Below are 17,619 nucleotides of genomic sequence, written 5' to 3' on the forward strand. Positions count from 1 at the left end.
TTTGCAGAATATCAGTCTGTCCCTGATGTTTTTCCTGGAGAGAAGTGGCTTCTTTGCTGCCCTTCTTGACAACAGGCCATCCTCCAAAAGTCTTCGCCTCACTGTGCTTGCAGATGCACTCACACCTGCCCGCTGCCATTCCTGAGCAAGCTCTGTACTAGTGGTGCCCCGATCCCACAGCTGAATCAACTTTAGGAGACGGTCCTGGCGTTTGCTGGACTTTCTTGGGCGCCCTGAAGCCTTCAGCACAACAATTGAACCACTCTCCTTGAAGTTCTTGATGATCCGATAAATGGTTGATTTAGGTGCAATCTTACTGGCAGCAATATCCTTGCCTGTGAAGCCCTTTTTGTGCAAAGCAATGATGACGGCAGGGGTTTCCTTGCAGGTAACTATTGTTGACAGAGGAAGAACAATGATTCCAAGCACCACCCTCCTTTTGAAAATTTTGACATTTTCACTTAGGGGTGTACTCACTTTTGTTGCCAGCGGTTTAGACATTAATGGCTGTGTGTTGTGTTATTTTGAGGGGACAGCAAATTTACACTGTTATACAAGCTGTACACTCACTACTTTACATTGTAGCAAAGTGTCATTTCTTCAGTGTTGTCACATGAAAAGATATACTCAAATATTTACAAAAATGTGAGAGGTGTACTCACTTTTGTATATACAGTATGTATATGATGGTGTGTATAGACAGTATGGAAAGTATATGTATTAGAAAAGGTGTGTACAGCAGTAGTTATATAGGATGAGCCATGACTAGAACACAGTATATACATATAAACTGGGTAAAACAGTATGTAAGCATTGTTAAAGTGACTAGTGTTGAATGACTCTATGTACATAGGGCAGCAGTCTCTAAGGTGCAGGGTAGAGTACCGGGTGGTAGCCAGTTAGTAACAGTGACTAAGGTTCAGAGCAGGGTACTGGACGGAGGCTGGCTAGTGGTGACTGTTTAACAGTCTGATGGTCTGGAGATGGAAGCTGTTCATCAGTCTCAGTCCCAGCTTTGATGCACCTGTACTGTCTTCCCCTTCTCAGTTGTGTTTCGGTGCGCTAAGCTAATTGCTAGTCTCCGGAACTGGGCTTTTCTTTCATTAGGTTTTGTATTTCATGCTCTCAGGAGCAGAACAAATTGAGTCAGTGTTTCCTTTTGCTCTGTTGCTCATTAGCCCAAGAGGAAAATTAAAAGGCTCACACTAGTTACAAATCTAGTTACATAACAGAGTTAAAGGGATGCTTGGGTAACAGATTCTTTTTTCATTCATTGTCTCATTGAAGAACTGGAAGCGTAATAGTCGTTAACCATCGACACCCTTACTGGCCACACACACAAGTTTTCCATTTTTCCAAGATGTTTTCTGTGCCTTGAATCCCTTGTAAACTAAAAATAAGTTAACATTAACATTCATATAGATTTTTAATAAAGGCTTTAGATTTATGGCAGCATAATACAGCATATTGTTATAGAATAATATGCTTTCAATAGAGCAATCAGTGATGATAGCAATATGTGGAGGACTGGGGTTTCTTTTGGGTTGCCGGTGCATTTCAAATAATCCCTTTATGTAAATATTACATAAATATGGTGGCGTTGTGGGAAATTGAATAGAACACCCACAATCCCTTTGGAAAAGTCCACATGATAATATGAATAGCTAGTTGGGTGGAAGAAATCCTTGGAGATATGGGCATGGTTTAAATTAAATGTACATTAAACCTCTTGTTTACTCAATGTTTTTACATAGCTCCTAATTTCATAATTTCTTTCTTGATGTATGAACTCATTATGTTTCCCCTATGCATATTTTACCAGAAAACAAACAATATCATGCAGTAATGTTGTGCCTTGCCAACAAAACACTGGCTAATTGAGACTCTTTCTGTCTATTCTACTTTTTCAGCTTGATTAATTCAAAGAATGTGCACAAACACACTGCACCATAATCACTCTGCTTTTCAGTGTGCTGTGCTCTCACACACAAAACATAATTTTGCATGCTTCTTTGATACATGGAAGTAAATGCATGCACACACACACTGACACATTCTTGCGCAGCTAACCTTTTGGGGTCATACAATTCAGTCCCATTCAAAATCCTATTTTCATTCATCCCTAACCCGTACCCTTACCCTAACCTTAACCCAAAAACCTAACCTTAACACTAACCCTAAACCTAACCCTAGCTCCTAAACCTATACCTAAATCTAACCCTTACACAAATTTTAACCTTAACCCTAAACCCCCTAGAAATAGCATTTGACCTTGTGAGGACCAACAAAATATCCCCAGTTGGTCAAATTTTTCTTTGTTTACTACAGTTGGTCCCCACAAGTATAGTTACACACACACACACACACACACCACACACACACACCACACACACACACACACACCACACACACACACACACACACGTTCGAATTCTTACATTTAAGCACCCTGGTAGCACAAAAGTGGCTGTTGCACCGCTCTCTATGACTACCCGGTGATCTAATTACCAGCTGTCTTTCTTTCTTTACAGAAGTGTACCAGCTCACCCTGCCCGATGACCAGAAATTGAGCATCACCACGGTAACCGTTGGCCAGAGTGCCATCTTAACTTGTGCAATCACAGGGGAGCAGAGACCTCCCATCATCTGGAAACGCAACAATCAGGTTCTCAACTCGCTGGATCTGGAGGACATAAATGTAAGTGGTGCCTGCAGCCTCACCTGAAATACAGCTGAACTTCTAGTTTTGTAAGCACACACACACACACACACACACACACACACACACACACACACACACACACACTTTCTTTAACCTGTACAAATCACAATGTTGACCTAGAGCTTTTGAACAACATTTTGGGTTTGACAGTTATTCACAACGTCAGATATTCAGTCTGCTGAGAGGGATACCAAAGGGGTTGAACTCCAATGGGGAAGCACCTATTTTTACTTCCCGCTGAGCGTTTCATCGTCTCTTACATTGTCTGTGTGCTGAATCTGCCGGTAGCCCCCGACAACCACCATGTCGCTTTCATCCTTCTTCAAAGACAGGACACTTAGCGACTGGAGGTTCAGTGAGTCACCAGGCAACACTGCCCACTCTCTATGTTCTCCCCCTTCAGGGTTGGCCAAGCTATAGCTGACTCGACCATGCATAATTGAGTCAACACTGTCGCATTAGATAAAGGAGGTCCAGCGAAGCCGCTAATGTAACATTAAATGTTGATGACCTTTAAAACTGTGTGAGGAATTGCACAGCTGCCGCCAATCATCACCAAGCACCATCATCCCTGGAATTGTATTTCTGTCCCAACTGTTTCCAAGCGCTTCAGCTTCTTATGATCCTCCATTTACATGAAGAATCTTCTCTTCTTCTTTCTTGGCCCCGTCCATCGCCGACTCTCCAAGGTGCTTGATGACTAGCATGTGAAAGCAGGCGCACAGCCATTTTTTCCCCCCAGTCCCCTCTATATTAAATTATTAAAAATTTTGTACGGCAAACTGACATGGGAATGCGTCAAAACAAGCCTATGCCAAGTTGGATGAAAGTGAGTGAGCTAGATTTAACTCTTGGGTAAAGTAACGGCCTTGTCAGGTCAAGTTAGGTCGACTTCTATGTCCATCGGCTCCTGTATATGGTAGATATTTTCTAAGACTGTTTTACTTTACTCGCTCCATGTGAGTAGCATCGATCAACTGCTGAAGACATCCAATGGAGTTCAGAGGCTTTGCAACCTGAAGGGGGGTCTTTGTTTCCTCCTCTTCACATAGAATAACTTATTTCCCTGTTGAATTGAAGGAGACATGTTTTATTGTTAGCATCGACATAGTTGATATCAACTGTTATTGTACTAACTGGTTCCTAATACGATGTACTGTGATGTAGTAGAAAACCAACCTTACACAGCGTTGCGGTGTTACGGACTGTAATAGCTCAATTGAATTGGACACTACACTGTACTGTATGTACACTATTTAAATTCAGTCACAGGCTAATGAAGTCAAGTTGGGATACCTTTGTTCTGTTATGTTAGCATCAGTTTCTGTGCCATTCAGGTTAACTGTATTCTGCCCTCCGCTTCCCTCAGTGTGAGCTCAACTTTGACCCCGGTGTCTGTCAGCATTGGATTTATTTTCCTGCAGTCGTCTAACAAGGTCGTCCACGACATTGGCTAGATGATTACCGCAGATAGCCTATTGTTATGAACAGCCCACCAGCCATGAGAACAACAAAAGACTCAAGAGATTTTCGCTTAGTCTAGTTAGTCAGTCAGACAGTCATTTCTTACTAAACATAAAAGTGTCTGTTCCAAGTGTTTTATCACTAACTAGACTAAGCAAAATAATGCTAATGGTACATCAGCAGAAACCCAAAACCGGCTTACCCTAGATAATTTATTGCCCATAGTCTTGTGGCTAATTGCCAACAGAGTTTTTCATAGCAAAGCGAGTGGATTTATACACACCTGGTGTTCACCAACCCCCTCTGTGAAGGCCAATTATCCAATTTCACCAAAGTTTCGATATAATTGTGCCTTTTAATATGCCAAGGCCTGAACTGCCAACACTAATTGGAGTTGTACTTCGGTAAATGGATTTCTAGGATTTACACTGTCTAATTTAACAGACCACTTCCCTTTAAGAATGGGTGTTATTTAAAAAAAAAAATCTGTCAACAGTCCGACTCAGTGAATCCCACATTAATCCTAATGGTGTGCTCTTATTATGGAGTTCAATAGAGCCGGTTTCCATTTTGACAAAGCAGCTTACTCTAATTCCAAGAATATGACAGTTGCTGGGCATTGCATCATCATCCTCAGCTGTTGGCTGGTATTACGATGCTCCAGACAGGAGAGGGCCGAAGCATGATGTAGAATGCAAGGATGAGTGCACTGCCTGGGAAAGTATCTACATTGAGTCTTGTGTCTAGACTGCCTACTCGGCACGTCCGGCGTAGAAGCTTAAGGAATTTATGTTGAATTGTAATAGAGGAGAGAGGAGACAGTGTGTCTCGGTGCTGTACTTATCTTGAGAGTCTTGGTTCGCCCTGATCAAGGGTTTATGCGTATTGTGGTTTATCTCCGAATGTTCAAGGGCCTATTGTACTGAGTGGGGTAAAGCAGCTAGGATTTTAATCTATATAGGCTTACTTTACACTGCATGTACTGTACTAGTCAAAAGTTTGGACACACCTACTCATTCAAGGGATTTTCTTTATTTTTACTCTTTTCTACAATGTAGAATAATAGTGAAGACATCAAAACTATGAAATATCACATATGGAATCACGTAGTAACCAAAAAAGTATTAAACAAATAAAAAATATATGTTATATTTGAGATTCTTCAAAGTAGCCACCCTTTTCCTTGATGACAGCTTTGCACACTCTTGGCATTCTCTCAACCAGCTTCATGAGGTAGTCACTTGGAATGCATTTCCATTAACAGGTGTGCCTTGTTAAAAGTTAATTTGTGGAATTTCTTTCCCTCTTAATGTGTTTTAGCCAATCAGTTGTGTTGTGACAAGGTAGGGTTGGTATACAGGAGACAGCCCTATTTGGTACAGGAAAGGAAGACCCAGAGTTACCTCTGCTGCAGAGGATAAGTTCATTAGAGTTACCAGCCTCAGATATTAACTGCACCTCAGATTGTAACAGACATATCTCAACATTAACTGTTCAGAGGAGACTGCATGAATCAGGCCTTCATGGTCAAATTGCTGCAAAGAAACCACTACTAAAGGACACCAATAATAAGAAGAGACTTGCTTGGGCCGCAAAACACAAGCAATGGACATTAGACCGGTGGAAGTCTGTCCTTTGGTCTGATGAGTCCAAATTTGAGATTTTTGATTCCAACTGCTGTCTTTGTGAGATGCAAAGTAGGTGAATGAATTATTATTATTATGGTGTGATGGTGTGGGGGTGCATTGCTGGTGACACTGTCGGTGATTTATTTAGAATTCAAGGCACACTTAACCATCATGGCTACCACAGCATTCTGCAGCGATACGCCATCTCATCTGGTTTGGGCTTAGTGGGACTATCATTTGTTTTTCAACAGGACAATGACCCAACACACACATTCAGGCTGTGTAAGGGCTATTTGACCAAGAATGAGAGTGATGGAGTGCTGCATCAGATGACCTGGCCTCCACAATCACCTGACATCAAACCAATTGAGATGGTTTGAGATGAGAGTGGAGGAAAAGCAGCCAACAAGTGCTCAGCATATGTGGGAACTCCTTCAAGACTGTTGGGAAAGCATTCCAGATGAGTACCTCATGAAGCTAGTTGAGAGAGTTCCAAGAGTGTGCAAAGCTGTCATCAAGGGTGGCTACTTTGAGGAATCTAAAACTAAAATATATTTTGATATGTGTAACACTTTTTTGGTTACTACGTGATTCCATATGTGTTATTTCAGAGTTTTGATGTATTCACTATTATTCTACAATGTAGAACATAGTACAAATAAAGAAAAACCCTTGAACAAGTAGGTGTGTCTAAACTTTTGACTGGTACTGTACATGTTGAGCTATAAGACTTCTCTATTTGCTATACTTCCTCTGTAAATACTCCAATTCATATCCATTGTCTGAAACACAAAATGCATGAAATAAATTAAGCTGTATGATGAGTAGTGTAACATGGTGGAAAGTGTGCCAACTTCTGATAGTTGCCATTGCCTGCTTTATATGTTGTGTCATGTCTTCCTTCAAAGTTAACCTTTACTCAACTCTTCCTTTTAACTAACATCTAAATATTGAATTTGTGTTCTTTCCCCCCAGCAGATCCCAACACAGGTAGGTTTTATCGGAACTGATGTCATCCACAATAAAAAGCCCACAAAGCTAATGAATTCCCTGTCACAGATACATCCGACCTTGACCTCACATTGAAGAAGTCGGCTTATACACCTGGCCTCACATGTCCTGCCCTGTATTAGGGTCACATCTCCTGCCCTGTATTAGATGCCAATGAGACAGTTCCTTGGTGTTCTTTAAGAGGTCAGTTGGTCATGCAAAGGGTTGCTGAGAGAGTATGGCAGCCATTTATTTCTATCAGGATGGCCTGTAAATCTTCTTCCTTTTCCTCTTTTCGCTCCTCTGTCTCACCTTCCCTCAGCTATGTCTGAGAGGTGGAGGGGGAATGAGGGGTGGAGGAAGGGTGCGGGGTCGATCGCCTCCAGTGCCTCTAGTTCCACACCTCTGAGTTTCATTTCTCCCCCCATTCATTTTTCATTTAGAAGGGTGACACAATATGCTTTCCGCAGAGGGGCCAAAACGTGCCATCAATTCCCTTCACATAGCGACGGTATGATGATCCGGTACAGCCTGAGTCTCACAATCTCATACCTGATCGCTGTTTATTCGGTCATAGAGGTTGTACCTGCCAAACATGGTGGCCCATGCCTATGCTTTATATCTGTCTTGCAGGTCTATGTAAGGGACGACATGTACTGACTCTGAGACCTAAACAATGCCATCAGATATGATCAGAATTCTAATTGAATTATGACAAGAAACACATATTTGCTATCTTTCTTCAGGTCTGTCTGGGTTTCCAGCAAGGAAAGCTGCCTAATCAAATTAGAATGAATACATTTTTATCAACTAACTGAAGTGAGAAATACTCCCATAAAAAAATATCAAATTACCTGTGAAAGTACAAATGTTGATAGGCATTAAAGGAGGAAGTGAATTGAAGTTATTTCCAGATGGATTCATTAGCTTTGGGGCTTATTTCAATGTACTGGAACAGCAGTATTCTTTTTTTATTACATTTTTACATTTTTCTTTTTACTCAGCATCTAAACTCAGCAAAAAAAGAAATGTCCTCTCACTGTCAACTGCATTTATTTTCAGCAAATTTAACAAGTGTAAATATTTGTATGAACACAACAAGAATCAACAACTGAGATATAAACTGAACAAGTTCCACAGACATATGACTAACAGAAATTGAATAATGTGTCCCTGAACAAAGGGGGGGTCAAAATCAAAAGTTAGTGTCTTCCCTGTATCGCACAGCGTTGAGATTTCCTGCAATGAAAACAAGCTCAGTCCGATGATGTTGTGACATGACGGACCCTCCATGACGGACCATGACGGACCCTCCACCTCCAAATCGATCCCGCTCCAGAGTACAGGCCTCGGTGTAGTGCTCATTCCTTCGACGATAAACGCGAATGAGACCATCACCCCTGGTGAGACAAAACCGCGACTTGTCAGTGAAGAGCACTTTTTGCCAGTCCTGTCTGGTCCAGCGACGGTGGGTTTGTACCCATAGTTGACATGGTGCTGGTGATGTCTGGTGAGGACCTGCCTTACAACAGCCCTACAAGCCCTCAGTCCAGCCTCTCTCAGCCTATTGCGGACAGTCTGAGCACTGATGGAGGGATTGTGCGTTCCTGGTGTAACTCGGGCAGTTGTTGTTGCCATCCTGTACCTGTCCCGCAGGTGTGATGTTCGCATGTACAGATCCTGTGCAGGTGTTGTTATCAGCTGTCCGTCCTGTCTCCCTGTAGCGCTGTCTTAGGCGTCTCACAGTACGGACATTGCAATTTATTGCCCTGGCCACATCTGCGGTCCTCATGCCTCCTTGCAGCATGCCTAAGGCACGTTCACGCAGATGAGCAGGGACCCTGGGCATCTTTCTTTTGGTGTTTTTTCAGAGTCAGTAGAAAGACCTCTTTAGTGTCCTAAGTTTTCATAACTATGACCTTAATTGCCTACCGTCTGTAAGCTGTTAGTGTCTTAATGACCGTTCCACAGGTGCATGTTCATTAATTGTTTATGGTTCATTGAACAAGCATGGGAAACAGTGTTTAAACCCTTTACAATGAAGATCTGTGAAGTTATTTGGATTTTTACGAATTATCTTTGAAAGACAGAGTCCTGAAAAAGGGGCGTTTCTTTTTTTGCTGTGTTTATTTGTTTTCACCACCAGCTTGATCATTACACAGCATACATTACATTTGTTTCAGTTGTTTATCATGACCTTGGTAGCCTCACAGATTAGCTTGTCATTTGAAATTGCGCAGTGAAACTTGTAATTGTGTTGCATTCATGTAAAAAAAACAAATTACATTCTCTCATTTTGCTCTTTTTGGTGATTACTCATAATGACATTTTCAATTGATTATGCTGAACATAAAGAACATTAGTTCACATTGACTTGTTATTTGTAATTTCCTTATTTTTCCTTATATGTGTATTGTTATCATTAGATAGGAACATAAGCATTTCGGTGCACCTGCGATCTGCAAATCTGTGTACGGGACCAATAAACATTGATTTGATTTTGATTTGATTACTATAAAATTACAGGCAGACTTACTTTAACTTACCTCTGTTTTAAAACGAGCCCAACTATAGGTGAATTTCAGCCCTAAACGAAAAGCAAAGCAGTTTTTCACTTGATTATAGTTGCTTCCTGGACATGTTTTTGATAAGATGCAGTGCAGGTTTCTCTTTTCATATAAGATAATACATAGAAATGTTAAAGTGTAGCTTTACTCCTTTCGCATGTCGTTAAGGACCCAGTATTGGGTATTATGGTAGCAGGCATACAAAAAACAATAATTGGAAGATTATTGTTGAACTGCTTGTCTTTGATGGAAATGTATGTCACAGTGTGCTTTTATTGATCATGTCCTCCTTGTCCCCAGTTTTCTTTTGCTGCTTTACAAAAGTTCCAATAACACCAATTCTCTCTGCTGCAAGCCCCACAGCCATATTGCCTGAGCACATTTTGCACATTCTCAAAACATTTTCATTCATACATTCATACTGAGGTGAATTCGATTTTGAACCCCATTCGTTTTTTTTTTGTCCCACACAGTCATTGTGACGTCCCTCTTTCTTCTTCTGCAGGATTTCGGAGATGACGGCTCATTGTACATCACCAAGGTGACCACCACCCATACAGGGAACTACACCTGCCATGCTGACGGGTACGAGCAGCTCTCGCAGATGCACACGCTCCAGGTGAACGGTAAGCCGCCGCCTCTGCTCGGCGGGAACAGAATGGTACACTCTCACACTTCCTTCCGCAGCTGCGTCACAGCCAAATGCCTATCCACGCCAAATGTTGTTAAATCACACCTAAGGGTGCGCCTGGATACTTTGACTTGCCACCATTGAGACAGAGATATGTGAGGTGAAATTAAATGCTTACAGGGCTGTCAAGTTCTCTTTTTTTTTTTTTTAAATACGCTGAAAGGAAACTGGGAATGCGACATGAGCTTGTTGAGAGTGTTGTTTTGGATCTATAATTCTATCAGAGTGATTAAACTGCTTCCCTTTCTTTCAGGATTATCACTCAGTCAGATTTAACTAATCAAATAGCCCTTAGTTGTGTGAAAACGCTTTCAAGTGTTAGATTTGTAATTGGAAAGGAGGCCATGTCTTGTCGATGAGATTTTCATATTAGAGACATGAGTTGAGGCACGCAGGAAAAGATAGTACTTGCTGCTGTCTTAAAACACTCACTGCTGCCGAATTTCTGACAGAAGGACAATCGTTCGAAACAGACCGTTTCCATTAACGATGACCTTAAAGCACACACAGAATCACTCACAGTGTAGCTAATGATAATGTATTGCTTTAATTGGTTGAAAAACAAATTGGCTGGCCCGGGTAAATGCCGCCTGGCAAATGATTTTGGAAATGGATGGGGCGAAAAAGTTCATCTTTTGTGCTAACAGCCATCAGGGTTCACCGATGGCCTTTCGCTCAATTATGTGTCAAAACATTGAAAAAACACACATCAGAATTGTCAGGGGATAATGTTCACCTTTCTCTGGAAATACAGTTCAGGGTTCGGTCTAAAAAATATCATCTTTAGATAACCACTGCAGTATATTATATAGAAATGCATAAGGGCATAAGTATATGGTGTGTGAAAATTGTAAGAAATGCATTTAATTATGGTCAAATGCTTATTTATTTTATTGTACCTTTATTTAACTAGGCAAGTCAGTTAAGAACAAATTCTTATTTTTATGATCCATAGCACTTGAATAATGGAAACAACTGATTACAGCCAGATGACTCAACAAAAGCTCCTCTCGACAGGCTTTCCATATGTTATTACATGCATATTACATTGATCACTATTACAGGATTTTTAGACAAGTTAATCAGCACTGAGCAATTGCGGTGACAATTTGTGAAAAAAGCCACATGAGCATTATGCTTGTGCCTGGGGATGTTCATGTTCTATCTTGGTGTATGTATATGTATTCACGTAAATCGTATCCCTCGATTTGATAAAGTATGTCTTTCACAGTCTTGGTCCTCATTGGCTGTAGGGATGTGGGGCGTCCGTGTATGGTTCCCTCTCTCTGATGTTTGGAAACCCTCATGGGTGGCCCAGAGCTAGCTGTGAGAACAGGCAGGAAGAAAGACTAATCACTAGGCAGAGAAAAAGTGTTTTCCATGGTGGGGGGGCCAGAACACTCCGACAGCCCCTATAATGGGGCATGCCTTGGTCGTGATGCTTGAGATGAAACACAGAGGGCAGGGGACTCACAGGGGCTACTAGTCAATTTGGTGAAAAGTTGAAAGTCTGAAACCACCCTTGAGTGTGCTGGCAAGGCTGTCTCCTGAAGAGCTATGTGTGTGGGCGAGGGCGTGTGTGTGCCTGTTTGTATGCGTGTGTGTGTGTGTGTGTGTGTGTGTGTGTGTGTGTGTGTGTGTGTGTGTGTGTGTGTGTGTGTGTGTGTGTGCGTGTGATACACACACTTCCATTTGCCACCAGTGCTGACGGGAGACTTGCTGTGTGATTGACGGCAGGCTGGGGAGTTTTATGATGGAGCTGTCAACCCTGCTGTGTCCTATACTCGTATCACTATGTCTCTTGTCACTCCTAGGAAGACATCAGGCTACAACATGTCTCCAACTCTGTCTGAATCTAGTTTTGAGTGTGAAAACCACTATGACTATATTTCACTTTGTGCCTGAGCTAAAGGAAATGGTGATTCGAACATAAACAAGAAGTGTTTTTACAAATGCATGCACAGCGGAAGATTGAGGCATTTTGGGGGAGGGAGGGAGGGAGCACCACCAAGCCACTTACATGAAAAATAAGAAGTGTTTAGAGAAATATATATATTTTTCTAGGTTAATAAGACCTTAGGGTCTCTTATATACAATGAGTGCTGACTGTAGTATATTAATTAGAAGTGGAACAGTGGAGTCTAAAGGCCGTCACTGTGTAAAGACGGCATGACCTCCAAAATTGTCTCCTAATCAAATCAGGTCTAACGTTATTTGCCACATGCGCCGAATACAACAAGTGTAGACTTTACCGTGAAATGCTTACTTACAAGACCTTAACCAACAGTGCAGTTCAAGAAGAAGAAAATATTTACCAAGTAAGCTAAAATAAAAAGTAATAATAAAAAGCAACACAATAAGAATAACAATAACGAGACCCATGACAAATCTTTTCAGTCTCCTGAGGGGGAATTTTTTTTTTGTGCCCTCTTCACGACTGTCTTGATATGTTTGGACCATGATAGTTCGTTGGTGATGTGGACACCAAGGAACTTGAAACTCTCGACCCGCTCCACTACAGCCCCGTCAATGTGAGTGGGGGCCTGTTCGGCCCGCCTTTTCCTGAAATGGTATCGATGTAACCGGTGGGAATCCGCTACATTAAACCATCGTTTTTATGATGCTTGACATAAAGAGTCAAACAACATTTTAAACTATACATTTAATGGATTTTAGTGGTGTTATTTCTGTCAGCTGGCTACCTTTATCTAACACCTGCTATGGCTCGTTCCGGTTGGTATGTTTGGCATTGCTGGGTGGCATACCTTCAAGCTGAGGCATGTTGTAGGGCAGCAGGTTCTAGGAACCAGAATGTTACTGGGAGCAGATGGCCATGGCACCAAATCACTCTCTAGTCTCACACTCAGCTGGCTGGCCAAAGGCTTCCTCTCCCTAGTCAAGCCCACAGGAAATAGTCTCTGTGGCACTCCTCTTCTCTCTCCTATGCTGCCTACCAGGGTAGCAAGGTAGCAATCTTTTCTGAAGCCTTGACGTTACTGCTCTTTGTAAGTCTATTTTAATCCTTAATAGTCTATTGATGCGCCTGTACATCAATCTAAGTAACATAAAAACATCCCCATCAAAAACGGTCAGTTTAAGCACCCTCCTGTGGCGGCCTTCCACATCTGCGGTGGAAGGTGGTCAAGCTACAGCGGTGTTTGTCAGACCATGAGACATCCCCCAAAAAATTATTCTCACGAAAACGTCTGTAACGTCCGAACGGTTTGGCCTGCAAACAGCCACTGTATGATTTCTTTTTTTACTGTTTTGAATATTATTATTTAACTTTTTGATTCCTAAAGGGGTCCTAAAATTCTAAATCAAATCGCTAAATGATCCATGGTATGACCATCTTAAAACAATTCCATATGTTAGCTTAGGCTTTTAGAGGTTAAATGGTATTACTGGTATTGTTTTTACCTCTATTTTAAAGTGGGTAAATAGGCCATAGATTTGGGGCACATTTGCTGTGACCCAAATGTCAATGACAGGATAGCATGTTGGAGTGGTCTAATGTTCCCAATTTACCTCTATCAGGACATTACTCTTAAATTCAACAGGGAAAGTGAAGTACAGGGAAACATACGGTCACAAACTGCCATATTGCCTTTGTTTACAAGGATTCCTCCACATAAAATTACAACAATATTGGAGGTGCACTAAATGAGTCAATAGTGCATTGACACACATTGATTAAATTCAACCTTGTAACTAATTTTTCAATAATGAAAATAATTTTTCAGCTCTCTTGGACCTTTGTCATAATACTATCAGGCTTAGAATGTGCTGTCCTTTCTAAGGATTATTCAAATATATTATTTTGATTTTGTACTAAGAAATATGTTAACAAGTTATAGGCACCCTGCATAAGAACTATGTCATACTTTCATAAGCAATGCATAACAATTACTCTTGTCAAAAACTGCAGGTTGACCTGTGGAATTCTGTGTCTATTGCTTATAAATGCCTGAACATTCGGTATAGTGCATTGCTTATAAATCTCTTATATAGAACACATCTTAAGTAAAGTTGTTAGACAAAAGTCGTGTCTCTTCCTGCAGCTCCTTTCCCCCTCCTCCCCTTGCCTGACAAAAGATTGCCCAAAATCAATGGTCGCCCAACAAAATCAATGGCCAGCCCCACCGAGGTTCTCTCCCTTATTTATCAAGCTGATTTGTTTGGCTTGCACGGATCTCGCCGAGCACACCAATGTTTCTAATGGCATTCAGCATATGCTGGAAATGCACTTGATCCTATTGATAGTATGTTAATGCAGAGGTGAGAAGTTAAATGGACTTGGCAGGCACTCTAAAAGAAAACTTCTTATCCAATAAGGCTGCCTCATTCCTCAAAAGCCCCGTAATTTTCAACAAAGTGTGTGGGCCTACATTAATCTTTTATTCTCTTCCTTCTTCCCACAATGCAGTTCCTCCCGTCATCCGTGTCTACCCAGAGAGCCAGGCCCGGGAGCCAGGGGTGACGGCCAGTCTCCGGTGCCATGCTGAGGGTATCCCCAACCCACAGCTGGCATGGCTGAAGAATGGCATGGACATCGCTACCAAGCTGTCCAAACAGCTCACCCTGCAAGGTGGGTTCCATCTAGTCGCAGGTGGGGAATAGGGTTAGAAATTGGATCAAGCAACGCTGGCATACATCTGGGTCATGTTCAATAGGGTATACCGAATCAAAACAATTTGCAAACAAAATGGAAATATGTGTTCATATTGGAGAAGTTAAGCTAGTACCTCCCAGTTTCACTCCATTTCAAAATGTTTTATTCTAGTGTCAAAATTGACACTAGAAATTGGGTAATTTTGGTTATAAAGTCAGTCTCGTCTAAAACGGAGTTTGGAACATCTGTGCGTCACAAGGGGTAAATGAAGGTTGTGTTTTGATTTGACAATGTCCATTTGCCCACTAACATGGGTTGAACAGCTGCGGTGATTGCGCTCTATCCAATAGCATAGACAGTGAGACAGGGCTGCCCAGCAGCTCAGACTTTTTTTTACATAGGACGTCACGCATTTCCTTACTTGAGAATTACTGCACCAAACACCTTAGTTAGATGTAAAATTGCACAACTAAAAGATCCTCAGCAAAAACGTCAACATTTATTGCACTTTTCTTGAGTTATCTTAGATTAATTCTGGTGATTTGAAGGAAGTGAAACGGGCTTCCACAGTGTCTCATGTGGGACAAACATGGAATCGGTCAGGAAACACTCCTCCAAGACTGAAATCTCGTTTTTCTTATGAGCAACAGAAAAACACACGTGCCAATCGACGTGTTCAGTGGCTCTTCTTAGTGCTTTTGGTGTGACATCAAAATCATTCCCCAGATGGGGAGACACCCTACCGTTAGCGACAACTAGATCAACACAGTACACAATGACTCCCACTACATGCCGCAACTTTGCAAGGTCTCCCATTTTGACTTCTTCCAATCCTGTTAAGACCCCTCACTCTCCCGTCTCCTATCCTATTAGTCTCAGTTATGTAATGGGGTGACTTTGATCAAAATTGGCAAACATCTCTTAAGTGTCACTGTCAACACACAAATGGTATTTTATCTGCTTGTGCCACACTTACTGACAGTGTCTGTGTGCATGTGTGGGCATACGTGCGTCCGTCCGTTTGTCTGTCTGTGTGCGTGTGTGTCTGAGCGCGTCTGTCTGTGTGCTCATGTTTTCTTTTGTGTCAACCAGCTAACGGAAGCGAGGTGCACATCAGCAACGTCCACTTCGAGGACACGGGGGCGTACACCTGTATCGCCAAAAACGATGCCGGGGTGGACGAGGACATCTCCTCCCTGTTTGTGGAGGATTCGGCGCGCAAGACCCGTATGTATAAGTCATGATGTCTCCTTTGCGTGTGTGTATCCTTCCCTGGGGATAATGGAGACACGCAGCTCAAAACATTCAATAATTCATCCAGTCACTTGTTAATAGTTTATAACAAATGTAATAATAGAACTTCAGCTAGAGAAATAATAGATAGCTACACACAATATTATTGTCTCCTATCTAGTGGTTTGGTGGTTTGGCTATGGAGGCTAATGGTTGTCATTAGTAACAGGGTACCTATTCTAATACTATGTTAATGGGGGTGTTGTTACTGTTTATCTTAGATTCTTATTTAATTGAGGGAGATTTGCACTGATGGTCCCGTCATCAAAAGGCGTGTGAAATTAGTTCAGCTTTTTGAGGAAATGTTTGGGTGGCCCTAAGGGACAAAGTAGAATTGGGATACAAGTACGTGTTCAGAACAGACACAGTCCTATTCATCATGGGACTTTCCAAAATGTAAAAAAAATAAGAGATCAATCCCTGATTAGCGAACCACGTTGTCGCTAATCCTCTTCTCTCCTAATAAGGAAGGCCAGACTCTAGTGGATTATGACACCCAGTGCCATCATTAAAAGGGTGAAATTATGGCACTGGGTGGCATTTTATCTCCATGGCAATTTCCTAACGTCCACAAGGGGCAACGCGAGTGTCTATTACCATTTAGTAGGTGTGTCGGCTATGGAGTTTAGGATGGGCATAAACTGCAAACTACGGCTTAGAGGATTGCGGGTTCAATCCCAGTGCTAGGCACTCTTTTTGTATTTTTTGTTTTCCTGCTCAGAATGAATAGCTAAACTTAGGTTTCAGTTTCACTTTTGCACAGTTTGACTGGCAGCTAAAATAGGGCAAAAATATTCTGTAATTAGAACGGTAGCGCACTCTTTACTCTATAGACGGCCCCACGTGCCACGCCACGTCTCTGTTGCTGCAGTTACGGGGGAGGGATGGTGTTTTATTTGGAGCTTGTGTTGTAATAACAGCACGTCAAAAGCGAACGGAGCAACTCTAACTCTCAAGTCACTCACATGTCCCCTTCGATGATGCATCAGGTTTAGCTGCTGTCCCAGCGACAGTGACACACTCCACGTGCCGTCACACATCACAGGATCACTCAGAAGTCAGTCAGTTGCCTCCTTTGAAGATTTGAAGCCACCGAGTGTGATGAAACTGCTCAGGGGTTTGACACACACACACTGGTGGCCATTTTGGATCATCCCCAACCCAGAGAGCATACTTACTCTTGGGTCAGATTTCAGTCAGTCTCCTCCTTTGAAGCTTTGAATTCACTGTGTATGATGAAACTGCTCAGGAGGTCTGCACACTTGCGACCATTTTGGATCCACAGCCCATAGTCAACATCAAAGAGATAGCGGCGTGGATGTTGAAATAGTCCACCACTACATTATAACCACCCAGCAGCACCACAATGCATGTTTGACCTCGTCTGGTCTCCCCTTATTACCCCTGTGGGCTGTCTACTTATCCAGGTGCTCAGCTTGCTCTGCTAGACCACAATGCAGACTGCCTCGGGTTGCCTCTCTAGCCCTGAGGCTATGTTAGCTCTCTTAGTCAGGGTGTAAGCTGAAGCTCCGCTGTGCACAACTGATGCATCCCACCACTCTCTCTCTTCTGCATCGAGAGAGAGAGAGAGAGAGAGAGAGAGAGAGAGAGAGAGAGAGAGATCAACAACTGCAAGGTGATACACAGTAGGC

At 42.2% G+C, this 17,619-nt stretch overlaps 1 protein-coding gene across 2 annotated transcripts in view; it reads left to right on the top strand.

The window, feature by feature from the left end:
* The window catches only part of LOC106611554 (follistatin-related protein 5), a 161,489-nt gene that overhangs the window by 115,308 nt on the left and 28,562 nt on the right, over positions 1-17,619 (top strand). For both annotated transcript variants that reach the window (XM_014211883.3, XM_014211884.3), the window contains exons 7-10: positions 2,532-2,698; positions 9,877-9,997; positions 14,489-14,650; positions 15,767-15,901. In XM_014211883.3, the coding sequence (XP_014067358.3) occupies positions 2,532-2,698; positions 9,877-9,997; positions 14,489-14,650; positions 15,767-15,901 (585 nt within the window). The remainder of the gene's footprint in view (positions 1-2,531; positions 2,699-9,876; positions 9,998-14,488; positions 14,651-15,766; positions 15,902-17,619) is intronic.

The sequence above is a fragment of the Salmo salar genome, chromosome 09, assembly GCF_965601325.2.
Source record: "Salmo salar chromosome 09, fSalSal1, whole genome shotgun sequence".
Taxonomy (NCBI): Eukaryota; Metazoa; Chordata; class Actinopteri; order Salmoniformes; family Salmonidae; genus Salmo; species Salmo salar.